Below are 24833 nucleotides of genomic sequence, written 5' to 3' on the forward strand. Positions count from 1 at the left end.
AAGGAGGCAAAGCCACACTTCACTGCACCATTTAGGAACATCTGGGTCTGACACAAGCCCGGGTCAAAGCAAAACTACCAGAAATGAAAGATTCCACTGAAAACTGAAGGATAAGTACATGAGGCATACAAGGAAAATTAATTATTTAAGACCATTAGCAGCAGGAGCTTGAGAAGCGGTGGGTAACCTGGACCACCTTGGAGCGAGACAGCCAATTAAGGAGATTAAAAATTGTGCAGAAAAGCAAAGCAGCCTCTTCGTGTGAAACTCCAGCACACAGGTGGGTGCACAGGCACTTGGCCTCTCCCAAAGGCTAGCAGGGGAGGAGGCAGGTGCCTGCAGAATGAGGAAGAGAAGATGGAAGCAAACCCAACAGCAGTGAGCGGCCAGGCCCTTTGCGCTCACACCTCACCAGACCCTCTCCAGAGCCCAGGTTTTAGTCAGGTCTGGAATGTTTTCATGCAGCCTGAATCTGAAGAAAACAATAATCAATCCACAGAATCAGCTGGCACTGGTATCCAATGGGATACCATCTACCATATTTCCACCATTTCTTTCTAGACTCCAGGTTCTGCCCTTTGGAGGTTTTCCTTGCAGTTTCCAAAGGTGCACAAGGTTACCATGCCTTTATTTTTCTTACACAACTAAAACCACATGGAATCTAAGTTGCCCCAGCCTGCTGGGACCTACCCAGAGCGGGATGGCTGCAGTTAAAAACAAAACCATTAGCGGAGTTCTCTGATGTGCTACTTAAGCAGATTTTTTTTTTCTTTCAAGCTCCTAAATGCAACTTTAGCAATTATTGGTTTATGTAATTGCCCAACATTTAATGTTTACAGCAACATTTTACAACTAATTTACATGCAGTTCACTAAATGCTTTAGGGTTAATTGGTCTTTTGTTGTGCATTAAGCAACTTGTTAATGATTAGACAGTTGGGAGGAAAACATAAGTAGGAGGTCGGTTTGGGGATGGCTTGGACCGAAGGGAATAGCTGGGGGGGATTTTTGCATAAGCACTGACCTTCCTAATGGTCAGGCCCCTGCCTAGCCCCAAAGTGGCACAATATGGTGAGTGGTGTCTTTTACAGGGTCTCATGGTCCCCTCTGTTGTACACAGGAGGAGGAAGATACAAGAGGATCAGCTACTGCATGTGAGGGGAGGATGAAACCACAGCAAAGGAGAGAGAGAAGATGCAATTCCTTGCACTTGGCAAGAATAATGTTGTACTGCCCATGCTTAAAGGGAGACCCAGGAGACCCAAGTATTCTCTGTCCTGAACATCCAAAGGTACCAGGATGATTCCATGAGTAGGAAAAGTAACAGTGTGCCTCCTTGGGGCCCTGTGCCACTGCACTTCCATCCAAGGACAGAGCGCTCCGGACATGGTATCATAACTTAGAAACCAACGTTAATAACTTAATTACCAAGCTGGCCCTGCTTTGAGCAGAGGTTTGGACCCACTGATGGCACCTTCCAACCTCATTTAGTCTATTCCATTAGTGAGCTTCCCAGACAGATGATCTCCACTCCAGCTATTCCATCTGCTGCCGAAACGCGAGCACTTTGTCACGGCTTCAGAGCAACTTTTAGTAATGAAGTGAGACTGGAAACCCCATGCTGGGTTTAATAATCTGCTTGGCATCCTGGTCTAGAGAATGAGAACAGCACGGAGAGTAACAAAACGCCAACTCCGTATCAGAAAACATTGACAATCTCTGTGGAAACACCAAGGGCTGCACCAGCACAACCAAGACCAAACAGGAAAACAGCAAAACAACTCCAAAGCTGAACTGTTTCCTTTGCATTTACAGAATCAACTGTGACCAACCCAACAGGGAGTCAAACTCTACTTTTTAAATCCTTCCCCAAGCACAGAAAACTGGCAGTGGCATCAAAAGCACTGAGCATCCTGCTGGTCTTAAACACTGTCCAGGACTTAAGAAAAAAAAAATAATTGGGGGAAAAAAAATAAGAGGGGAACAAATCAGCCAGGTCCTAGTGGTAATCTTTTAAACAACTTAGGATGGAAAGGGCAAAGCAGAAATGAGCAGTGTTTTTTCAAACTTTATTCCATCAGAACAGCATTTCCTCCACTGTAAATCTCTTTACAAGCACTGATCTCCTTAGAGTCGTTAAATGCCATCTTTATTTCTTTTTAATTGGTCCCGCTCCATTTTCAATTACTTTTTAAAAGTGTAGCCAGAGCATATAAACACGATGTGTTGAAACACAGAACTGTTAAAATACAGGAAATCTGAAAAGTTTGTGGTTTTACTGGTACTCAAATTTCATTACCCAGAAATAAGGAATGAACTCATTTTAAAACAAAAAATACTTGACTATTAAGAAAGTCTCAGTGTCTGGCAAGTTTCTGCAGATGATTAATTAGTATAACTCAGCAAGGGGTGCTGCTGCTTTCCTTCTGACCTCGCACACGCTCCAGGTGGGTTTAAGAGTACCAACAGCCAAACGTCACCCTTCCCCAGTTTTATTGTTTTCCTTCTCCTGGCACTTCAGCCTCTTGTTCCCCCTTCCCTGCTGGGATCAGGGCTCTGGGCTTGGACTAGTCTGTTTTGCTGATTCAGCTTAGTGCACGGCCACAAAACCAGTTAGATGGCCTTGAAACCAGTTAGATGGCCCTGAAACCAGTTAGATGCCTCTGAAACCAGTTAGATGCCCATGAGACCAGTTAGATGGCTGTGAATCCAGTTAGATGGCCATGAAATTTTTTACAAAGAGGGTGGTAAAACATTGGCGCAGAGAGGTGGGGGATGCCTCATCCCTGGAAACGTTCAGGGCTGGGTTGGATGGAATCCTGAGCAATGTGGTCTAGGGGAAGGTATCCCTGTCCATGGCAGGGGGTTGGAACAAAATGACTTTGAAGGTCCTTTCCAACCCAAACCATTCTGTGACCTTTTTTACAATTCCATGAAACCAGTTAGATGGCTACAAAACCAGTCAGGTGGCCACAGTGGCAAGAGGGAGGTACGAAGGAGTCGGGGTGCAACAGGAGCCTCATGCAGGAGATCTGCCTCCGGCAAAAAGCTGAAGTTAGAGATAACCCCTCTGTGGAGCTGTCGAGAGTTCCCAGCCCAGCAGCTGGGCCGGGCTCAGCTAACGCCAAGGATATTCAAAGGGCCCTGTCGTGGTGCCAAGCACGCAGCTCCTATGACAAGGGTCGCTTTGTCTCGCATCCCCTCCGCCTCCCTGCACATGGGAAACTTCAGAAATTCCCTTGCTGAGGAGAACAACTAAGCTGAGTACCTTGGAATTACAGGCTTTCAAGGTTAGTTTGCTGCTGGAGCCAAGACATATTTCCAGAGCTTCTCAGGACTGAAAACAACCTCCTACTTTTAATGACTTGCCTTTTATCTTTAATAAGGGATTAGGAGCTATTTTTCCAGCTAATACCTTAAAATCCAGATAATCATAAAAGCAATCAGTAATACCCAATATATGTTAATTACTCATTTTCTTCTCGTCTCTGGCTGCCCTGCTGTCACTCAGGGCCATTAATTTGTCTATAATAAGGCCGCAAATCAAAACCAACAAAAGGCTTCAGGTCCTCTGGGGAGTCACAGGTTTGGACTTGAGGGATTAACCACAGATTATATCTGCGACAACAGCAAGGAAAACAACATTATGACCAAAGAGGTGCTGAACTATCCCACCAGCCACTTACCTACGCCTGGACCTGCTCAATTCCCACAGGAGTCAAGCAAAGCACAAGACTGATGTAAAATAAGGTAACGAGGCACTGGACTAACTTGAGAGCACTAAGGGGAGCCAAAGCTGCACTCACCAAGTTATTCCCAGTGAAATGTGACTCTAAAATGATTTGACATTTTCCACACGAAGGTACACTGGCCCTTCCAAAGGGAATTTACAGGAATAGCAGGTGTAGAAGCTTTACATTCAAGATCTGGTGCTGGAATAACAATGCTCATCAGCACACTGCTCAGACAGGTAATACCTATGCGTGCTCACAGAAGAGGAGTTCACAGTTCCTTGGATGCCATGAATTTGAAGGATGCCTTGGATTTATCAGAATATTATTTAGGTCATAAGGAAAAACTAAAGCAAGAGCAAGGATGGATGTACCTACTTGGAATTACATCAAGCGTTTATGTTCTGCCCTCCCTGTGCAGTCATTTCTTCCATTCCCGAGTCCTGAAGAGCTCTGCACTGCCCTGAGAGGAGTTCAATCACTCATGCCTCAAATCCCAACTCTCTCCATCACATTCCTGCATGTTTTTCCATTACTGCATCTCTCAGTTTCAAGACTACAGTATTTGCAGTCCCCGCTCCCTTGCAAACATGCGCGTCCTGTGCAGGTGATTTCCTGACACCCCAAAACACCTCCCCAGTTAATCTCGGGAGACACAGTCACGTAACACCAGGAATCATCTGGTTCTCAGCTCTATTAATAGACCCTCTGCCTGCAGACAGCACCCGTGGCCAGGGCTGCTCCCGGGTCACGTAACACCATACGTGTCTCCTCAGTCTGCAGCGTGACGCGCCCATCCTGCCCGGCCCAGCCAGCACCTGCAGCATCCCGGCAGCACACACAGGATGTCAGCACCCACTGCTTCCCAAGAGGCAATAACCAAGTCTCTCACAGGAAAACAGGCTCACCAGGGAAGCTGTGGCTGCCCCATCCCTGCAAGTGTCCAAGGCCAGGTTGGACGGGGCTTGGAGCACCTTGGTCTAGTGGAAGGTGTCCCTGCTCACGGCAGGGGATGGAACTGCATGGGCTTTAAGTTCCCTTCCAGCCCAGGCCTTTCCGTGATGATTCTATGAATAGACAGCAGAAAGGACATGTTTGATTTCAAAGACTTGAGCAAATCAAATTGCTTAATCCAAACGAGAATCACAAACTAGTAATTTCAGCCCAAACTACACAAATGTGCTAATCCAGTTTTTCACAGCGGCAACTTCTATAGGGCAGAGGGACTATTACTGTCAGTTTACATTATTGAATTATTCATCTCATTAAAGAAATTAAATATGATGTGACAACAGGAGAGGTTTTTTATTTCTTCATAATTCTGAACTAAAAGGAAGGGGTGGGAAGATGAGTTCCAAGGAGAAGGGGGAACTCAGCTAGCTCATTAGTTCAGAGAGTGTTCCCTTAATTCCTAAAGAGATTTCAACTGGGGAGAAAACCCAAACACCAAGTAGTTGCACCACTACCAATAAGGGCAGCCTTCCCCTCGGCTATTTTTAATGGAATTTCAATTTCCATCCAGATTTGAATTCGAAAAAGATGACCTAAAAGGAAGTCCTCTCCATCTCCAGGTGGATACCAGCATGAACACCTGGCCATCTAATGCACAAAACTTGGGATGCTGGATACCTGCACATTACAAAAACGAATTACACCAAGTATTATAAAGTGTGACTTGGCTACCAAAATGGAACAGCAGATTCAGGGTGAAAGAAATAGTAACAGCAAATCAAGTCCCCTTAAGGAAATAATGACAACGATATCGCTGGATTAAATCCATTATTTAAATTAAAGTTCCCCACTTGCTGATTCAAATGAAGCATGATTTCTTTTACTATTTTTTTTAAGGGACGCATGAAGAGCAGACTAAGTGTCTCACACATTACTTCACCCACTGAGCTAAACTCTCCATAGTGAGGTACACATTTTCATGGCTCCAGGGAAAGAAGAGCCATGACCCCAGTGAAGAAGGTATGCAGCAGTCTGGAAGCGCAAGGCAGCACTGAATCACAGAATCCCCTAGGCTGGAAAAGACCACTAAGAACTGAAAGCTGCAGTGAAGCTGCAGTACAGAAAGGAATTACCCAAGAATGTGTAGCACACAAGCCAAAGCACACATGGATCCAGCTCAGCCATTCTGGATTGCAGAACTGTACCTGATACGTTTGTGTACGTGCACCTAGAAGAGATTTTTGTATTTCTTCTCAAAAGCTTGGCTTAAAGCCTATTCAACTTGGAAAAGAAAAGACAGGAATACTATGTTAAGAAATACACAGGTATTTCTCAGGGAAAATTAAATTCCCCAACTCCTCCCGCCTCCCAGTTCCAAGTGTTTTTTTAAAGCTCTAAGTTAAACGAAGGTGCTGAACAGAGAGATCCATCTCCTTCTTCCCCAATCCTCCACCACAGAGCGCCAGGCAAACTTTGGCTGGGATGCAGCTGTGAGCAACAGAACATGCGCTCCCAGAATCCCTTTTCTAGGAGCCATCATGCTCTGCTCTGTCACTACAGCGAAGAAGTTCTGAACAAGGAAAATGAACTTGTAAGGGGGCTCCATCTATTTCAGAGCAAGAAACTCCACCACATGGAAAAGTAACCCCAGAAGAACCAGGCAGGGACTGTTTGCTACATACTTCCATTAAATACATGAAAGAAGAGAAGATGTAGAAAAAAAGATTGGTTTTCCAGGTGTTTCTCAACTTTGTGGCACTGGAGAAGCCACAGAGCAGAAAACAGCTCTTTCATATATACCTGCTCCCTCAACCCCAACCCAAATTCTTCTGCTCAACTTTGAGATGAAGTCAAACGTCTTATTATTAACAATATCGCATCGCAGATAGGGACAGTTCAATGCGCTGATTTAGATAAAACAGCTTTTCTTCAAAACATGTTTGTTTTTTATCCCCCAAAGAGACAGGAAATTGTGAGCAATAAACCTCAAGGATGTCTCTTCCAAGATTTGAAAGCCATCCTCCAGTGGAGATTCCCATTTTAAGCACATGCTTTGCATAACTGAAAGAAAATATGAGACCTTGATAGTAAGCAAAATATTCCTTGCAAAACATTTACTCTTTTTCTCGCTGTGCAAAATCTGCCTGTTCTTCCCAAACGAAGGACACCAAACCCACATTCCTCAGAAAAATGTCACACCAGATTTAATTGGAGGAGGATGTTTTTGCAACAAGTTCAGCACTGACCTTATGTTTCTGAAGCCGACAGCTTCCAAGCAAAGAGCATTTTCCCTTCTGCATCACATGCTGCCTTGGCTGTGAGGGCTCTTCCAGAGCCAGAAGGACATTCTTCACAGATACCACCACTTCCGCATCAAGGGCATCTGATGGAGCACCAAAGAAAACCTAAAGCTGTCCCCATCTCTAAAAACATCTCAAGCACCCTTAAAATTTGTATCCAGAGTCTCTCCTCTTACAACCTTAAGCTATAGGGGGAGCAGTGTCCCCATCACAGAATCCCAAAATGGCTTGGATTGCAAAGGACCTCAAAGCCCATCTCATTCCAATCCCCTGCCATGGGCAGGAACACCTTCCAATACACCAGGTTGCTCCAAGCCCCGTCCAATCTGGCCTTGGACACTTCCAGGGATCCAGGGGCAGCCACAGCTTCTCTGGGAAACTGTGTCAGTGCCTCACTGCCCTGACAGGGAAGAATTTTTCCCTGATATCCCATCCAAGTCTGCCCTGTCAGTCTGAAGCCATGAAGAATTTTTCCCTGATATCCCATCCAAGCCTGCCCTGTCAGTCTGGAGCCATGATGAGCCACCCTGCCCGGAATAAGTCACCAGTGGCAGTGGCTCCTACACACGCTGTGTCTGTGTAGAGCTGACCTGGCAAAATCCTGCCTTTCCATTTCCCCCAGGCACCGAGTTCAAACACCTGCGAACAACCCACAGCGTCATCACTGCTTCCAGACACCTCAGACAAGTAGAGGCAGCAAGAAAAACTGCTCACAATAAATACTATGTGCCTGACCCACACAGACCAAAAGGATGTACAATTCCAGCAAATTTCCAGAGATGGCTGCACAGGCCAGGATCACAGATGTCACAGGCTTAGACAGCCGCCACTTCCAAAACTTCTCCCTGCAACCTCTTTTCTGGATGAAACCTCAGAGGAAATCCAAATCTTTATTTCCAAAAGGTGCTGAAGACCAGCAGGCTGCAGACAAAAAGGAGATAAACCTTCCAAGTCTTCAAAACTCAAAGTAACCCCAGAGTAAATACTGCACTTCTTCATTTCAAGAAAATGGGTGAAAAGAAATACAAATGCCTTTTCTGGTCAGTCTCAGCCTCACAATTCCAAAGTTATTGTAACACAATCATTCCCAAGGGGCTGAAAATCAACAGCATGTATCAATGGAAGTACCACACTCCATTCCTGCGATCCATAAACACGAAACCTCTCTTCCCTCCCAGCCAGCAACCTTCCCTTAGCTCCTTACACTAGTATTTATTTTGCCTTTTCTCTCTATCTTCAAAGGCTTCCAAAGCAGCCACATTCCCTTTTGACAACAGGAATTAACAGGTTCTCCTCCAGAGCATCACACCTTCCATTTCTCCGCCCTGCTCACGCCTGTCCCAAATTCCTTGGCAAAAATAGCTATAAACATGGGAACTTTGATCAATAGGGGTTTTTAGCACACTTACTAAAAGTGTGCAATAACCGCTGCGGAGGGATGAGGCAAATGTCCCGGTATCTTCTCATTTTTAGAAAAGCACACAATTATGTTAACTAACAACAAAACTATGAGATTAGTCACAGCACTGCGGCAAAAAGAGTCAAGTCACCAACCTTGGATTAGCTGGAGATGTAATGAAAGCGAACTACTATTTTCCCAACCCCAAAATAACTTTCAACTGAACTTGAAGGTTATCTACGGTCTTCCAAAGCGTCTGGAATTCGCCACAGATAGAGAATTAAGTTGCCTAAAGAAAGGTCTGCTTTTAGCACAGAACGGCAGGTTTGGGAAATCTAAGGAATGGGTGCACCACACAATTTCTGACTATTTTTGATTTCCAAACAATCTCCTCTTGTGCAGAAGGGCAAAGAAAAGCCCCTTTCATTGTTCATAGGTATTATATCCACTTTGTGAAAGCAAAGTAAAGAAGACATCCCCAGCCTCCCCAATGCTGCCAAGTTTCAGTTACAAGCCTACAGCTCCAACTGCTGTGAAATATGGGATGTCCTGAAAGCCAACCCTTTCCACGCCTTGTACCAGCTGTGAGCTGTAACAGGATGCAAGTCATCTGCAGGACTTGGCTTCTCCATAAAGAATTCACGAGGATAAGGTTTGCTAAAACCTATTTTGCTCTAATGGTTGAGGAAGGACACTAGGCAGAAGCTGGGGAACAAGACCTTCTTCATCTACAAACCTTACACAGCTGCCGTCTCTTCCAGCTTCTTAATATTGAATCCTCCTATAATTAAGAAGCACCATAAGCATGAAAAACACTGTATTCCACAGGCACAGGTTTTGGGAAAAAAATCCACGTGTTACCACTCTTGCACATTAAAAATGGTATTTTGAGACTGGAAATGAAACCTGAATGCAAAGAAAATGTTTTCTGGGGCAGGATGGACATAGCTATCTAAGGCAGCTCCAGAAAAAAGGGTGGGCAGGATGCTGTGACCACCAGCAGCAGCTCTTGACAGATATTTTCCATGTGGGACGGGAGTCAGTGCCTGACCTCCCACGACAGGTGGGAAGTCTGTCTCAGCTGTGACTCAATGAGAAGGTCCGCAACTGAATCACTGCTTCCAAGGGGAACTCCAAAGAGAGCTGCTGCTCATCTCCCTAACTCTGACTCGAGAAAGACCCCAACCCAAGGGAACGATCCCTTTCTTATAAGCCCACTTTCACAACAACTAGGAGAAACAATGAAAACACCTGGCAATCCATTTAGTGACAGCTGAGCTGGGATTAAGGCAGGTACAGATGAGAAATGAGAAAGTGAGAATGTTCCTCCTAACTACTGCTGGGGGAAGAAAGCTCTTGTACATTATTCCACTTCTAAAGGGACGGCAGGACGCGCCATACAGAGCACACTGGCTGCTTTCCCAAGAAGACTCATCCTCCTGGGATCAGTTTACAATAAAGCTCAGTGCGGGGGGACAGCTCCCAGAAGAGCCACGCTTTGGGAAAGCTGCACAACTCCCAGTTCAGCAAAGGCAGTGGGCAGGAAACTGCCAGTCCAGCTCCAGTCCCACCTGTGCTCTGATTCTCCCACTTGTGACGAAGGGAATTCCTCTTCAGTTCTAAAAGCCTGTGGTCATTAGAAAGTGAGCTAAGGAAAGGAGAAAGGACAGGGAGAATAGATACCATGAATAGTCATCCCAGCACAGCAAAGCAGCTGAAAGCGCTCTCTGAAATCTTGCCCGCTCCCAGGTTTCCCCACGTAGCCAGAGCAGCTCTAGTGCGGGTAACTATTTATATCAGCAATCCGCCCGGCACTTCAGCAGATGCTCAGCTTTAAATATGCCTTTAAATCTTCTTGAAAGCAGCCAGGCTAAATATATGCTTTGGGTTAAATTTGTTCCTGGTGCTGTCCCAGGTCACAGCTCTCGTTCTGCCTGCGCTGTTCCTATAGGTGCTGGCACAAGGCGTCCTGGCAGCCTGTCCCTGTCCCACTGAGGTCCCTCCCATTGTTACGCCAAAGCAGGACCAAACCCTTGGAGAAGGTGATGCTGGAACAACCAACAATCAAAAATTGCTCACACGTAACCCCAAATGTGGTTTTGCCTGCAGCTGGAAGATTCTTATTTATTGCCAAAGCCCTAAAGGAATCCACAAGACAAAGAGCAATCTCATTCCAAAGGCAAACAATTCATACAAAATACTGCCTGTTTTGCATATACACCCGTATGTATTTTAAGCAGACGAGGCAAAAGATTTGGAAATCTTCCCTCGTCACCGCTGAATAGAAGTCACATTGACACAGCTGGAACAAAAACCAGACTGAGCTCAGTACAAAGCCCCCAGCACCATTTTTTTGGGCAGATCCCAAGGCACACTGCCCATTCCTAGACCTTCATCAGTTCCCTGTTCCCCCTTCCCATGCAGCTCACACGATATGCATCACTGGGAGCTGCAACACGCTGCAAAACCCTTGGGCCAGGCCACAGGAAAATCTAAATGACTCTGGGATTAGTCTAAATTAGGAATTTAGAGCATGAGTTTGATATCTGAACTGTACAACTGACAAAATTTAACTCTAAAATAGCCCATGTGAATAACTGTAATCAGCATGTTCTGTGGTTCCTGAGCTGCTTCTTTTGCTTCCAACCAGCAAATAGGATTCTACAAGCTGTGACAGTCACTTATCTCAACCAGTCCATCCTCAAATAATCCCCATTTCTTGCAGCAGACAAGAAACAACTGTTCTGGATGACACTACTTTCCTGTGACTAGGAATGCAGAGCATGTTTCAAGCCCGGCTTTAATGCTAAGCCTAGACTAATCCCCCTGGAGAGCTTTAGCTAGGCTTTGCCAAAGGAGCAATTGTTGCCACTAAATACGTTTATACTGTTTGATGGTGAGCAGTTTTTTCTGCAGAGTGAGCTCCCATTCCCACGATGAAATCCAGGCTGGAATGAAATCACTTGACCGAATTTCTTTTTTGCTATAGACTCATCCTTCTGAAGTTTCCCATCCTTGGCAATTCACCTTGGAACAGGCTGGGACAAGAAAACCGTGATATACAAAGTAGGCAGAACAAGTCCCACACAGATAAAGGGAAACCCAAATAAGAGCAAGTCCAACACAACGGGGTCAGGCATGTTCTCTAGGAACAGCCAAAGTGCAAGGAAGAGTCCGTGCCCAGCTGAACAGCCAAGTCAGCACTCTGCCTGGGAGCAAGGAACAGAACAGACAGCAGCCATCTCCTCAGTGTCTGCAGCCTGACAGGTTTGCAGGATGGCCCAGAAAGCTTTGAGAGGCCCAAGAACCAAACACCACACACTGAAATTCTCCCACATCCATGAAACTCTTTCCTAGCCTCAAAGCCTCCATTGCTTTCATGGACTTGAAACCAAGCAGTTCCAGGAGACTTCTCAAGCAGCTCCAGGAGACATTTCCTCGTCAGGACCGCCCTGATCTACCCCATCCACCACCTAACTGCCCCCAAACAACTCCCAAAACTTTGTGGATCCATCACTTGCCATGTCGCCAGTTTGTTGTTTTCACACAGCCTGCTCCCCAGGCACCATAGAGTGCTTGACTCTGACATAGAACCGCTCCCACAGGCCATGGTTACCACCCTCCTACTGGGACAGTACCTGGCACACCACATCCAGCTCAGGGACTGTCAATGAAGGTGCAATGTCTCTGCAATGTTTTAGTATGGCCCATCTGGAGCTCTCAGGCAGGGAATTCACAGGGCCTCATCTCTCTAGCAGAGAGACTCACTCATCTGGACTACAGCCCATGGAATACTTTCCTTTATCTTCTCCCAGTCTGTGTGACACCCATCTCTGCCCAGATTTGGTGCTCACTTGCTAAGTGCCTTGATATCTAAATCTTATGGTTATCTAAATGTTATGGTTTCAGAATAACTTCCCTGCTCACTCTGCACCAAGCACACTAAGTTTCACTGCCTCCAGCCAGCTCTTTCTGCCTGCTCTTCCCTGAGTGGTACTCTTCAGTCGTGTCCTTTTCTCCTGACTGATGACTCACATCCTAAGAGCTACTTATCTGTCTGAAAGACACCACCAGCACTGTCCCCAGCGCCACAATGCCACCAGCGCTCCCCAGCCAAGGACCGCGCTGTGGCCGCAGCACTGCCAGCTGCTGTCCTTATTCCCCGCATCACGCACATAAAGCCGATCCATTATCAGTGTCAGCCATCCCCCTGTCCAACCACACTTGCCAGCTCCCACGGGGGCAGGCACTCTGAGCAGACTCCTGTGGACGGGTCTCCAAGGCAGAACGTCCAGCCGGCTCATGTGGGAGTCAGAAGGCTCTTCCCTTCTCTCTCTTCCCTGTGCTGTGCAAATGGGATTTGACACCTACGCTTTCTGCCTCCTTCAACCTCTCAGCTCCCTTCCACTCAGCACTGCTTGAAAGCAGGAAAATCGGTTGGTTCCAAGGAAGCAAAGAACGGATTCTAACCCCTGCATCACTTCTGCACGGAGGAGCCGAGTCATTAATGAGAGCCTGAAGGCCAAGCCTAGTCAGTCCCATTGTTATGAACTGCCCTCAGGGTAGGAACACAGAGGGTAAGTGCTGGAGGTCTCCACAGGTCAGGATGCTCAGAACACCTCTCCTTTCCTGCCCAGCCACGCAATTCACAGGGTATTATGCACCCCCAGCTCACAGCCGAGCCGAACACCCCTGCTCCATCGGATGAACTCGGTTCCCATTACTACATTTAAATATCAAGGTCTCCAGTTGGAAGCAAGACTTGAACACATCCCAATACCACAGTCAGGCTGGGACTAGTCCATTCCTAGGCTTCCTTACAAAGAGCAGGAACGGCTCTGCTGACTTAGGCATACTTTTATTTCCATGTAACTGCTGAGGCCTACAATGCCCTTCCAGGGGTATCCAAACCGTAAGGAAAAGACGCCACAAGGGCTCTGCCTTTTTTGAGACATAAATCCAGCTATGCAAGTACAAACACATCTACCTAGAACCACTCACATTTCAGTTAACATCTGCTTTCCTCTTTAGTGTGCAGATGACCAAGTTCTTCCTACACATAATTTTGATGTACTTAATATCAGTATTTTAAAGTTCACTCAGTGGGCAAAAAATCAGCAAATAAATCCAAGCAAAGACTCTCCCCTGCTTGAACAGATGTCAGATAAGGACTCAAAGCTGAGCAGAACAGCCCACAGCTCTCAAGGATTTTGTTTCAGATATCATACAAATTTATTTCAACAAATACACCATTTTTCAGAGAAATGGCTGACACTAACAAAGTGGAAAGGAAATAATTTTCAGTGATCAAGTACTAGAGCTGAGGCCTTCTCCACCCTATCTTGTTTATTCTTCAGGTTTTTAACACAGAAATCTCAATTTCCAGTTCCTTTCGTGGTGGCTCTTCGGCTGCCAGTCCTTCACGTCACAGCTAAAAAGCCAATTTTGGCTTATCAGGAAGTCAAAGAGATAAAAGTCAGAAGAGATGAGAAAGAAAGGCACCTCTTGCCTCTCGGCAAGTTGCTGTTTCTTCAAGGCATGAACACAGTCACAACACAGCATCTGCTCCAAACTTCAAAGCAAGATCACCAAAATAACTCCATCAGAAAGAGAAACCCCTGAGTGGGTCCTTGGACTCGACCCACAGCTGCAGAAGAGACAGCCTGAACACAAACCTTGCCTCGAGAGCACTTGCAAGGGCACACTGAGGCTTGGTGTTCCTGAACAATGACAAATGTATTTATTCCAGGGTTCACACTTAGACAAAGTCCATGCTGGAGCCACATCCATAGGGGTGCAGAGAGAACCCTTTGCTATCAGCTCGGTATTCTGTATGGAATTGATTGATTTTTCTTCTTTTTTAACACTCCCATTTGGTCATTCCAGCCTGCTGGCACTTGAGTAAAGCAAGTTTTTGGCCTCAAGATCTCTGGTTCACCCTCCAAATATGTCTTAATCATCTAATTCCCTAACAGCTTCCCTGTGCAATCAAAATTATCCGCATTATCGTTGCGCCAACTCAATCTGGAGGAGAAGATAAATTGGGAGTGCCAAGGGAAAAGGGAAAGGGCCCAGAAAGTACAGGTAGCAGGGAGAAGGGAGCAGCCCTGCGGTTCCACGGACATCCCTACACCACCCTCCATGACTCTGCTGAAACATCAGTTGATTCCACTCATTAGATCAGCAGCATCTGCTGCCATCCCAGAGCTGCCATCTGTGCACTCATTTCCCAAACCCACAATCCCAACTGGAGGTTAGTAGGTCATGGACATAATTCTCTGCCCCTCCTGGGATGGGAGGAGACTCGGTTCCAAGCTGCAGGAAGCACTGAGAGCCCCCCTGCTACCCGTCCCGACCCTCTTAAGACCTCTCCTGCCCCTCCCCAAGTGGCCAAGTGCCCCTTTCCGAGGGCAGAAGCAAAAAGTGACTGGCAAACCTATCCCAGCTCTGCTGATGGGCAATTTACTGGGGAAAGAATAATTAAAAAAAAAAGGACACCAGCTTCAAGAACAGCTAGACCAAGGATCACCATCTGAAATGGTCCCAACAGGAGAAGGTCAATGAGGTTCACAAGAGGTAACTGAAAACACAAAGAAGGATTCAGAGAAGAAAATCCAGGTGTTGGTTACACTGGCAGTAAAAAATAAGCCCTTGTTTACATCTACAGAGAAATGCAGAGCTTTAGGATGGCTTGTTCCCATACTGTCCAACAGATTTGGAGTTTAATCCAAAAAGGGCAGCTTTGCCGTGCCAACCATCACCTCCCCAACTCAGCCCTTCTCAGCTGGAGAAACAGCTCTGGCTTCAAATCAAAAGGCTTCTAAATGAGATTTTTTTTCCCCCACATGGTAAATTCCTTGGACTTTTCTGTCCCTTAGCAGTTTCACGTGAATGCAGGGAACAGAATTAGGCAAAGCATTAAGGTGGCTTAGGTAATTATAGTGGCACATGCTATCATCAGTTCAAGACACAAGATTAGCACAGCAAGCTCCAGTTAAAGCAGGTCTTCCCCATACTGGGAAAGGAACCAGGCTCTTTTTTGCTCCATCTGTAACAAGAACAGCTTACCACGTCAAAGTGGGAATAAAGACCCCATAAAATCTTCCCAAAGGCAGCTCTGCTGGTACTCAAACACAGAGGAAGTTTCAAGCTGAAGAAGCTGAAGAACCACTTTCAATCCACCAAGTAGACAGTTACACATCCTGTGGCTTTAAATATCATGTAAAGGTTATATTGAATTATTTTCTTCTACATATACATGACTAATTGTGTCACCTTGGGCCAAGGGAGATTTCTAAGAACATTGCCTGGTCAGGGAAAAAAGCAGCAAAGACCATTCTTAATTAAGAAAGGCTTAGTCATAGATCTAAGAAAACATGCAGTTAATCGAGGCAGAAGTGACCAGCAAAGGAAAATACTCTGTCACTTATACCTATCCCAAAACCAAAGGATTTTGAGACTGAACTTGCTTTGCAGGACATTTTCTCTGTTCTGCCCAGACCTAGTTTGTCAAATAATTCTTGCTATTTTACCTCAAATTTTGCCACAATTAATTCAATATTAACCAACTGGGGTTTAGGAGTTTAATTCATCTCCCAAGGAGAGGTTACAGCTATAGAAAAATCTTAACTTTGACTCACCCCAAAACTATTTCTATCAGTTCTTTAAATTGTAGAGAAAACTTAGAGGTGTGGCAGGAGGGCGGCAGCATTCAGGTGCCAGGGCCAAAAGGGCAGAAAGAAGTGTTTGTACTTCTTACTCAAATTCATTTTTTTACTTCAGGGCTGTGGATCTTGATCACTTCAAGTTGACAACAACCTAAGTGGAATTGCTCAAGACCGACCCTGCTGTCTATATTGGTGTTATTGCCATGGCAACTGCCGTGGTTGTTTTTTAACGACGGAAAGAGTGGAGGCAGGTTTTAAAAGCTCCCTGAAGAGCTGACATTATGCCTTTAAACGCACTGCCCCCAGGAATAATCCTCACCAAAAGCCCATTATCGTTTTATCATTTCTCTATTTCATTCCCCCTTCCTCCCCCAGTGGCTTCTCCTTTCAGACACATTCAGACAGCTCTGAAGAATTCAGACCTGAAAAATTTCATCCTGGTCTCTGCACAGGTGGAAAATTCTCTCCCCTACAGCCACAATATTCCATGCCCAGGCACTTGCGACAGCTTCACAAGGCACACGACATGCCTTTTCACTCCTCAGCCTCATTCTGACATCATCACAGTCCAAGGAACACTCAAATCCTAGGAATACAAGACTCTTCCTAAATCCTACACGACACCTAAGGCACTCACCAGCCTCCCCGCAGCTGGAGGTGACTGACAAACACTGAGCGACACGACCGCTGTTGGAAACACAATACACAAGGAGTAAGTCAAGCTGGAGTACAAAATGTCAGCCTACACTGCTGATTTCTTTTGAGGAACCACGTACAGTAGCAAAGACAGGGCTGGGTTGGTTTATGTGGCTGAACTGTCCTTTCCAACAGACATTTGGTGGCACTTCAGAGGCTGGGGAAGGACAGAGAAGACAGAGAATGTGGGGAACGCTGCTGCATTAGGGAGAAATGCATTTTCACCTGCACAAGGTCCCTGACATAGCTGTCCCTCCGAAGACTTCCAACACCAGCTCCCGGATTTGCCGAAGGGCAGCTGGTGGCAGGGGGAAGTGCAGATGCCACGCGCCACCTCCGAGCACGTCCGCACACGTGGGCTTCCTACAGGTACCCGAGCCATGCCCAAATTTAATCAGTCAGTGCACTTAACTCATCCAGGGACAACCGCTTCTGTCCCCCAACCCTCACTCTCAAAAACAACTTCAGAAATTACACTGAAGGGAAAAATCCCAACTCCCAGACCTCTCTGGGCTGGAAAGGAATTAATCCCGTGTACCTGAGGCACTTAGCATTTGTCTTAACAACCAGATTACTTGCTGCTATTGTGTGTGGGAGCCTCAGGACACATGTAAGGAGGGAGGAAGTTTAGCTCCACCTTTTATCACGCCCACCAGAAATCTGGACGTTGCAAGCGAATAAAAAAATCCAAACCTGACCTCCCTTCCCAGCTGTCATAAGCATGGAACGAAAGCTCCATGCTGCATGTTCTGCACTTACCTAAAGGAGGTGGATGTTCAGTGTAAGGGAAGTGCAAAGGGTTTTAAACAAACAGAAGTGTTCGTAACAAGCCCTGATGTGATTGGCATGTGCACAAATCAAAGTAAAAAAGAAAAACTCTCAGAGGTTCAGGCAAGGGTTGCAGCAAAAAGTGCAGTTTTTTAAATTAACTGTCCCAGCGAAACCCTGTACTCTTGCCAAGAAGAAAAGGAAAGCCTTTGCCTAGGGTGATAGGTCACATCTAGACCCAACCTCATACCACCATGTCCCTTCATCCTACCCAAGCACCTCAGTGGGAACTGGGAGGCTTTGCAGAGAGGCCACAGGAACAAGAAAAATGCCATGCCGACCCTCTCGCGAAATGAAAGCTGGAGTAACTAAGGGGTGAAGGCAGACAGGTTTAGCTGCTGCTGGAAGTACCTCCCTCCAACACGTCTCTTCTCTGTCTCTCCCACACCTCAGGAAGTCCTTCCGACTGCCACCAACGGCATCTTCATGGCTTCACACTGACACAGGGCAGGGTTAGATTAGATACTAGGGAGAAACTCTTCTGTGTGAGAGTGGTGAGGCCCTGGTGCCCAGAGACACTGCGGACATCCGACCCCTGGAAATGGTTCAAGGCCAGGTTGGACAGGACTTGAAGCAACCTGGGACAGTGGAAGGTGTCCCTGCCCATGGCGGGGGCTGGGATGAGATGGGGTTAGAGGTCCCTTCCAACCCAAACCACCTGGAGCCTGTGGTCCTCAGGCCCCTGAGCACCACGGAAGCAGGGTGGGCCGCAGCCGGCCGTATCCCAGGCAGTCAGACACCCAATCCCAGCAACGAGGCGTCTCTCCGGGTGTTACGCAAGCCTTCCTCGGCAGGGTGGGAACTGGCCAAGGGCTGTGTCAGCAGGCAGGGCCGACCTCCTCACCTGCGCCCTGCCCGCAGCCTGCCTGCCCCAAGCACCTTCCCATGCCCTTTCCCATGGACACAGCCAGCTGCACCCTGCCAGCTGCCCCGACAGGCCCCAGCTACACAAGAGGGCACGTCTGCAAGCGAAGCAGTAATTAGTTCTGTGTTTAATTTACCTCTGCTGTTTCACTACAATGGACCTAAGCACGCTCCCTGCAGCACTGCAGGGGCAGAAGAAGGCCTGTTTCAACTGACCCCAGCACCTGGGACCAGTCCACAAGCCTGCTGTGCAGTTCGCAAAGACCAAAACACCAAAAGCCACTTATATTTATGGCAAAGTCTGCCTGACCACTTTCCCTACGTAAAATACCAATACAAAAAACAATTAAGCTTTTGCCATCCTGACTGGTATTTCTCAGCTACTGTCAGTGCTCTCACTGTGGTGAGCTGAAGCTAAAAGCTTTTGGAAAATCCCACCCCATGTCTTGAAAAGTCAGGAAAGAAACTGGATGGTTGAAAAATCCAGTATAGCAAACAGAAAGAGGACTCTTGGCACAGCCCTGACTGTGCTGCATCTGCTCTGCTAAGTAGGTTCATTTATTTCCATCCTGTAGCTGTCTCCTGCTATTTATAGCACCTGCCTTAATGAACTTTCAAGGTAGACACAAAGCCTGAGCCTTCCTAAATTGATGTCTAAATATCCTTGTTGAATTAATTTGATCTTTTTATGAATTGACAGTTCCAGTCAGACTGGCACTCCTCACTGGAAATCACAGAATCACAGAATGGTTTGGGTTGGAAGGAACCTTAAAGATCCTCTCACTCCAACCACCTGCCATGGGCAGGGACACCTTCCACTATCGTAGGTTGCTCCAAGCCCTGTCCAATCTGGCCTTGAACACTTCCAGGGATGAGGTACCCACCACTTCTTTGGGCAATCTATCAACTGGGACATTCTCCACAACAAACTCTTCCTGCAAAGCAGGCACTCCAAGTTGGGAAGCAGTAAAAGAGATTTACCTGCCTCCAGTGCAAATCTGATCCATCCAGCCAAAACCTCACCTTCACTGGGAGAGATGCACTCCATGCAGAATGGCAGCACAAGCCTCAAACAGCACCTTAATGAAATGACTCCTCCGCAAACACGAGAAGTGCTCCTCCAAACCCACATCTGAGGGCTCAAGAGAGGATTTTTACTAAAACCCTCAGGAACTACCACTGGTGGGTGGAAGAGGAATTCTCTGAAAAAACCTTTACAAGCCTTTGATGCGATCTATCATCCTTCCCCTCTCTCTTTATATGGTTCCTCTTATCCCTGCTTTTAGGTATTCCAAAATTTAGATTCTGCAGTTCTACTTATCAACATGCCAACATTCTAACGTCTCACAAAAATCAGCCTTTATTCTCTTCAGGGACACAAGCACTAAGAGAATTCAATTCCTTAGCCGTAAGAATTTGTCAGACCCACAAGTGGTTTTTAAAAGTCAGTTAAGTATTGCAGCACCTGGGTTTGGGCCAGGGAGGTGAGCCAAAGTGACTTGGAGGGCAACCAGACAATGAGAAAAAAACCCTTCCCAGATCAAGCAGAGACGCATTTCCTCATGGGAAAATCTCTGCACGCCTGTAGGAAAGAATGAGGAAGAGGGAAATGGACTCGGAGAAACTTCATCTGCTTTCCTTGTTCCCCACTTGTCTCATCCCTTACACGTAGTAGAAAACGACACCATCCTCTTTGTGCTGACACAAGCACCAGCTGACCTGATGAGGCAGAGCCTAAGAAGCGTTTCCTCCTTACTGGCCCTAAATGGAAGCCAGGGCTAGGCTGGTTAAAGGAGGTGCTTTTAGACAGGAGGTGCTGGGATGTTTCACCTGGAAGAGGGATTTGTCATCACCTGCAGTCCTGCCTGAGAACCAGGGTGTGAATGCCAAAGTTCCCTGAGTGCAGAGACAGCCCTGCAGGCCTGGAATGTCCTGAAAGGGCTCTGCAGAGGGAACATCGCCTTCCTGCCTCCTCCTCAGTCTGTCAGCGTATCCCTGTCTGGATTTGTGAAGGAGGCATCGTTCCCAAGCAATAATTTCCTTAGGATAAAATGTATCTGTGCACGTTTAATCTGCCCAGCTCTCTCCAGATGGGCGAGCTGAAGGTTGTCTATAAACTACCAGAGTTTGGCTTGTTTGGCTCAGCTGGACACAGACTTAAAAAAAAAACCAGGAGTGACATTTCCAGACTGCACCAATTCCCAAACACAGAGGCACAGCTAGATTGGTTTGGAACTGGAACAAAACTTTTCTAGGGAAGGTTTGCATTTCTGTATCTGTTTATTCTCTTGCTGGTATCCACAGACATGTTCCATCAGGTTCGGTTGCTGTGAGCAGCTTGACCTGGTGAGTCAAACCCAGATTTGGTCAAAACCTAATTGCAGAGTTTTCATCCAAGGAGCTGAGAAATCATTTTCAGGTAAGATATTGAAGCTTAGGCTTGTGGTCCTTAGGGACAGATCAAGAAATCCAAGTGATGTACCAAATCACAACTGGCATAAGCTTTCTACTCAGGAAAACAAAGGTCTCAATATACAGCACAATCAAGTTGTTCCCTGAACATCTACAAATTATTTTAACAACTATATTATTAAAGATTTTGCAAGTCAAGTTCTATATACTTGTCCTTGTATCAGAAAATAAACTAAATCACCAATTATATACCCGAGCTGAACTGACAGTGTCTATACTGGCCAAGGCAGTTACTGCAGAAATCAACGAAGAGAAGGAGCGGGATCAATTCAGGATTTCTTAAACTGAGGTATGTTGGACCAAAACTTGCAGTGTTTGAGGTTTCTGTTATGTCAGATCCGATTTTGCTTGTTTTAAACCACACAGCCCTCACATATATTTCAGCTTCCGATACTCTACACTCTCTACTGACTGCCCTAAATAATGTAATGTAGCTCATCTCAGCTGTCTCCCAGCTCCATTAAAGTTCCTGTGCAATATTTCCCAGCTCTTAGTTTCTAAAATTCTTTTGAAACTGAATTTGAGCCACCTACCCCTCAATCAGTGCCTATTATGGGATGAAGATTAAAACCCCAGGGTTCTAACTGAGGTTTCTTGCCAGGATTGCCAGCACTGGACACCAGCCTAAGCTGGTACACGCTGCCTAGAGAGAAATGGGCTTCTGTCGGACACACTTGTGTGACACAGCTGGTGGAGAGAGAAGAAAGGCTTCTTAGAAAGCAAGAGAAAGGGTGGGAAACACAAAATTCAGGTCAGCTCTGAAGGCAAGAGTCTCAGAAGAGAAAAAACACAGGGATATGGGGTAACTTGTAATTCAAGACAGTAATCTGAACTACCCCTCTCCTTTACAGAGTTCTAAGCTAACTGAGCCAGCTCGTAAAACGATCTGGCCACCAGCGTGAAACAGCAGGTCCCTGCAAGGACCTGGAAAAGTATCCGGATACATGAGACGGTGAACAACAGAGAAAAGGGCCCAGTGATGGGGTATGAATGCTATTGCATGGGACACCTGGAGTATTTATGCAATTCCAGTCCAAAAATTTGCAACGCAAAGAGATCAGGGTAGAAAAGCCTATGGGAAAACTGCAGATGGAGAGTGATGGCAAGCCTGTATATTTTTACATGCAGGTGTAAGTGCAGATAAGAACATATCACTGCATAGAAACAACAGAGGAGAAAAAACACCACAAACCCCTCTTCAAGTTACACAGACACAATGATGGGAAAAATGAAGGCAGGATATGAAAACCCGATGGCAGAAATGGGTTTTCAACCATAGGTACACTTAGCCCATAGAAACAATTCTCCTAGGATATGATACATTCAGAAGTGAAAAAGGAATTTCTACAGGCCTGGTCACCTGCATGCTAAAGAACAGAAGTGTAAATATAAAAATTGAGTTCTTGAAGATGGGTAATTATGTCTTTTGGTGTAAAACCAACTCCGGGTTTCTGAGTGCTGACAAAAAGCCTTCTTTGGGACAACCAGGGAGCAAGAGCTGGGAAGAGGAAATGGAATCTGTGACTTGCCTTCCTTTCCAGATGCTGTTCTGTGAAGATGGGAACTGGGCTAAAGACATGACTGATCTGCCCCGTGTTACTGTCCCTATCTACAGCACGTATCCAGCAACACAAGCTCAAAATGAAAAATGAACGTAGTTCATCAATCCAAGATCCAGTCGTATGGATCTCTCACACAGGAATTATTTTTCCACTTACAAATGAAGCTCCAACCATCTGGAATTAGCCTCAAGAATCAGAGCTGTATCACATCCTGGGCTGCTCTGCTATATTCAACCCCTGCCAGCCTTGCCATCTCCCTCCTGCTCCTACTGAAGCAGCCACCTCCCAGATTTCACGCTTGTGGCCAACAGAGAATACAGCAAGAGAATGGGACCCTGTGACAGTCTCTGCACAGTGATGACACTACATGTCCTTCTGGTTAACAATTCTGGTGGGAACAGAGGCACAGGGCATCCAAAATGGACCTCACCTGCCTGTCAGTATTTAGATATGCAATCCCTACAGATACTTGAACATACAGCAAAGCTCCATTTGATTGCTCTTTTTGTTTTCAAAACTTAAAACTGGTTAATTACCAAAGGGAAAAGAGCTGTTAGCACCACAAATTAGTGACACGTGAGGCCGAAATCATGGGGTGCTGGAATTCCAGAGCGTGTGCACATCCCAGAGCCAAGGCAGAAGCTGCAACAGATCTACCTAGGCACTACTCAGTCTTTGCCCTTGCCTGCTATCTCTTTACACACAGTGTCAAATTGCTTTTTAAACATTTGGCCTGTTCCTGCCTGGCATCTGCTCAAGGGCCAGCTCAGGTGATACAGAGGGATGAGATGTCGGCTCCGGCCTGTGCCTCTTCCAAGCCACAGCAGCTATCCCACAGCAGCTGGCTAAGACTACTCCAACCCTGCAACGTGAGACGATTGTTTCCATTGATCAAGTTTCGTCCTCCGTGAGCAGATCGCTACACAACGGACCATTGTAATGAGTGACAGCTGGAACCAGTACTCACTGAGTGGTTTAAGGATGCTGCTGCTTGTCTCATCGGCATTTTCTACATCTGATTTGTCAGAGTAGTTCTCCGAGATTTTCTCCTTTTCTTTCTTTTCTTTGTGCCCAGGTCTTCTTCTGTGACGCCTCCTCCTCCTGTAGCTCTTTGGCACATGGACCCCGATGTAAATCGTGTGGTGACCTGGGGAACACAAGCACACAAATATTAACTTCAGCACTGTGCAGTTTGGGCACCACGGGCCGGCACAGTTCATGCTGCATTTCACTGAATCCCAAAATGGTTTGGTTTGGAAGGGGCCTTGAAGCTCATTTCATTTCAACCCCCTGCCACGGGCAGGGACACCTCCACTATCCCAGGGTGCTCCAAGCCCCGTCCAGCCTGGCCTTGGACACTGCCAGGAATCCAGGGGCAGCCACAGCTGCTCTGGGCACCCTGTGCCAGGGCCTCCCCACCCTCACAGGAAAGAATTTCTTCCGTATATCTGACCTAAACTTTCCCTCTTTCAGTTTGAACTTATTACTCTTTGTCCTATCCCTGTTTCACTCCAATGGTGTGAACTATCCTTCTTTGTTGGCCTAACATTAACTAGTCCTGTTTTTACTTATCTCCAGATGTGAGCTTAGAGCTCTGTAGCTACCATTTGGAGAAGTATTTTTGTCCCATCCTTTCTGAGAGCACATGCCAGTGCAGACTCTGATAACTGTTGTCCTTGTGACTCATTTAAATACCAAAATAAACCCCACAAGAAGGCCGTCATACTCATTTTGTAATATCAGAGTGCTTTTCAAACACATTCTACACTCATTTTTCCATTTGTTTTACCAAATACATTGGCTGAACTTAACAACTACCCTCATGCCAGGTGATTCAGCTTAATTGAAGAGCTTAGACCAACAAAATTTACATCACTTGACTGTGCAGTCCATTGTATAACAAGCGTCAAGTAGCACTAGGTACCTTACACAGGTGCCACTATAGAGGTCCCATGCTCTAAGTACCATTAGGATGTTACTGTAACACAGCAGAGGAGGAAGGACTACTCACAGAAGCTCCTATCAACTCCTACTTGACACTTTCCAAAATAAAAACTAACTAGTAACAGAGTAAGTGCCAAATTTCATAATACATTGGCTGTAAACCCCAAGGATGCCTCTACCCTTGCATTGAGACTTGGATTACAAACCAAAGCACTTCAATACATTTGCCAATTGTCGTGCCTTTTTGTGTCTGTTAAAAATGTTTTCTTTTCAGGACCTTCTGCACTTCTGTCAGCTTGGGATGATTATCCTGTGCTCACAGAAAGTACTTACACATCTTCTTCTCTGCCCAGATCATTCAGACATCTCACTGTAAGCGTACAAGCAGCTCTTACAAAAGCAACTCTTGAGAAATGAGAG

At 46.2% G+C, this 24833-nt stretch overlaps 1 protein-coding gene across 10 annotated transcripts in view; it reads right to left on the minus strand.

Annotated features, from left to right (window-relative positions):
- SLC4A4 (solute carrier family 4 member 4) overlaps nt 1-24833 on the minus strand; it is a 146466-nt gene that overhangs the window by 61723 nt on the left and 59910 nt on the right. For all 10 annotated transcript variants that reach the window (XM_020585263.2, XM_039550501.1, XM_039550500.1 and 7 more), the window contains one exon: nt 23437-23616. In XM_020585263.2, the coding sequence (XP_020440852.2) occupies nt 23437-23616 (180 nt within the window). The remainder of the gene's footprint in view (nt 1-23436; nt 23617-24833) is intronic.

The sequence above is a fragment of the Corvus cornix genome, chromosome 4 (genome assembly GCF_000738735.6).
Source record: "Corvus cornix cornix isolate S_Up_H32 chromosome 4, ASM73873v5, whole genome shotgun sequence".
Taxonomy (NCBI): domain Eukaryota; kingdom Metazoa; phylum Chordata; class Aves; order Passeriformes; family Corvidae; genus Corvus; species Corvus cornix.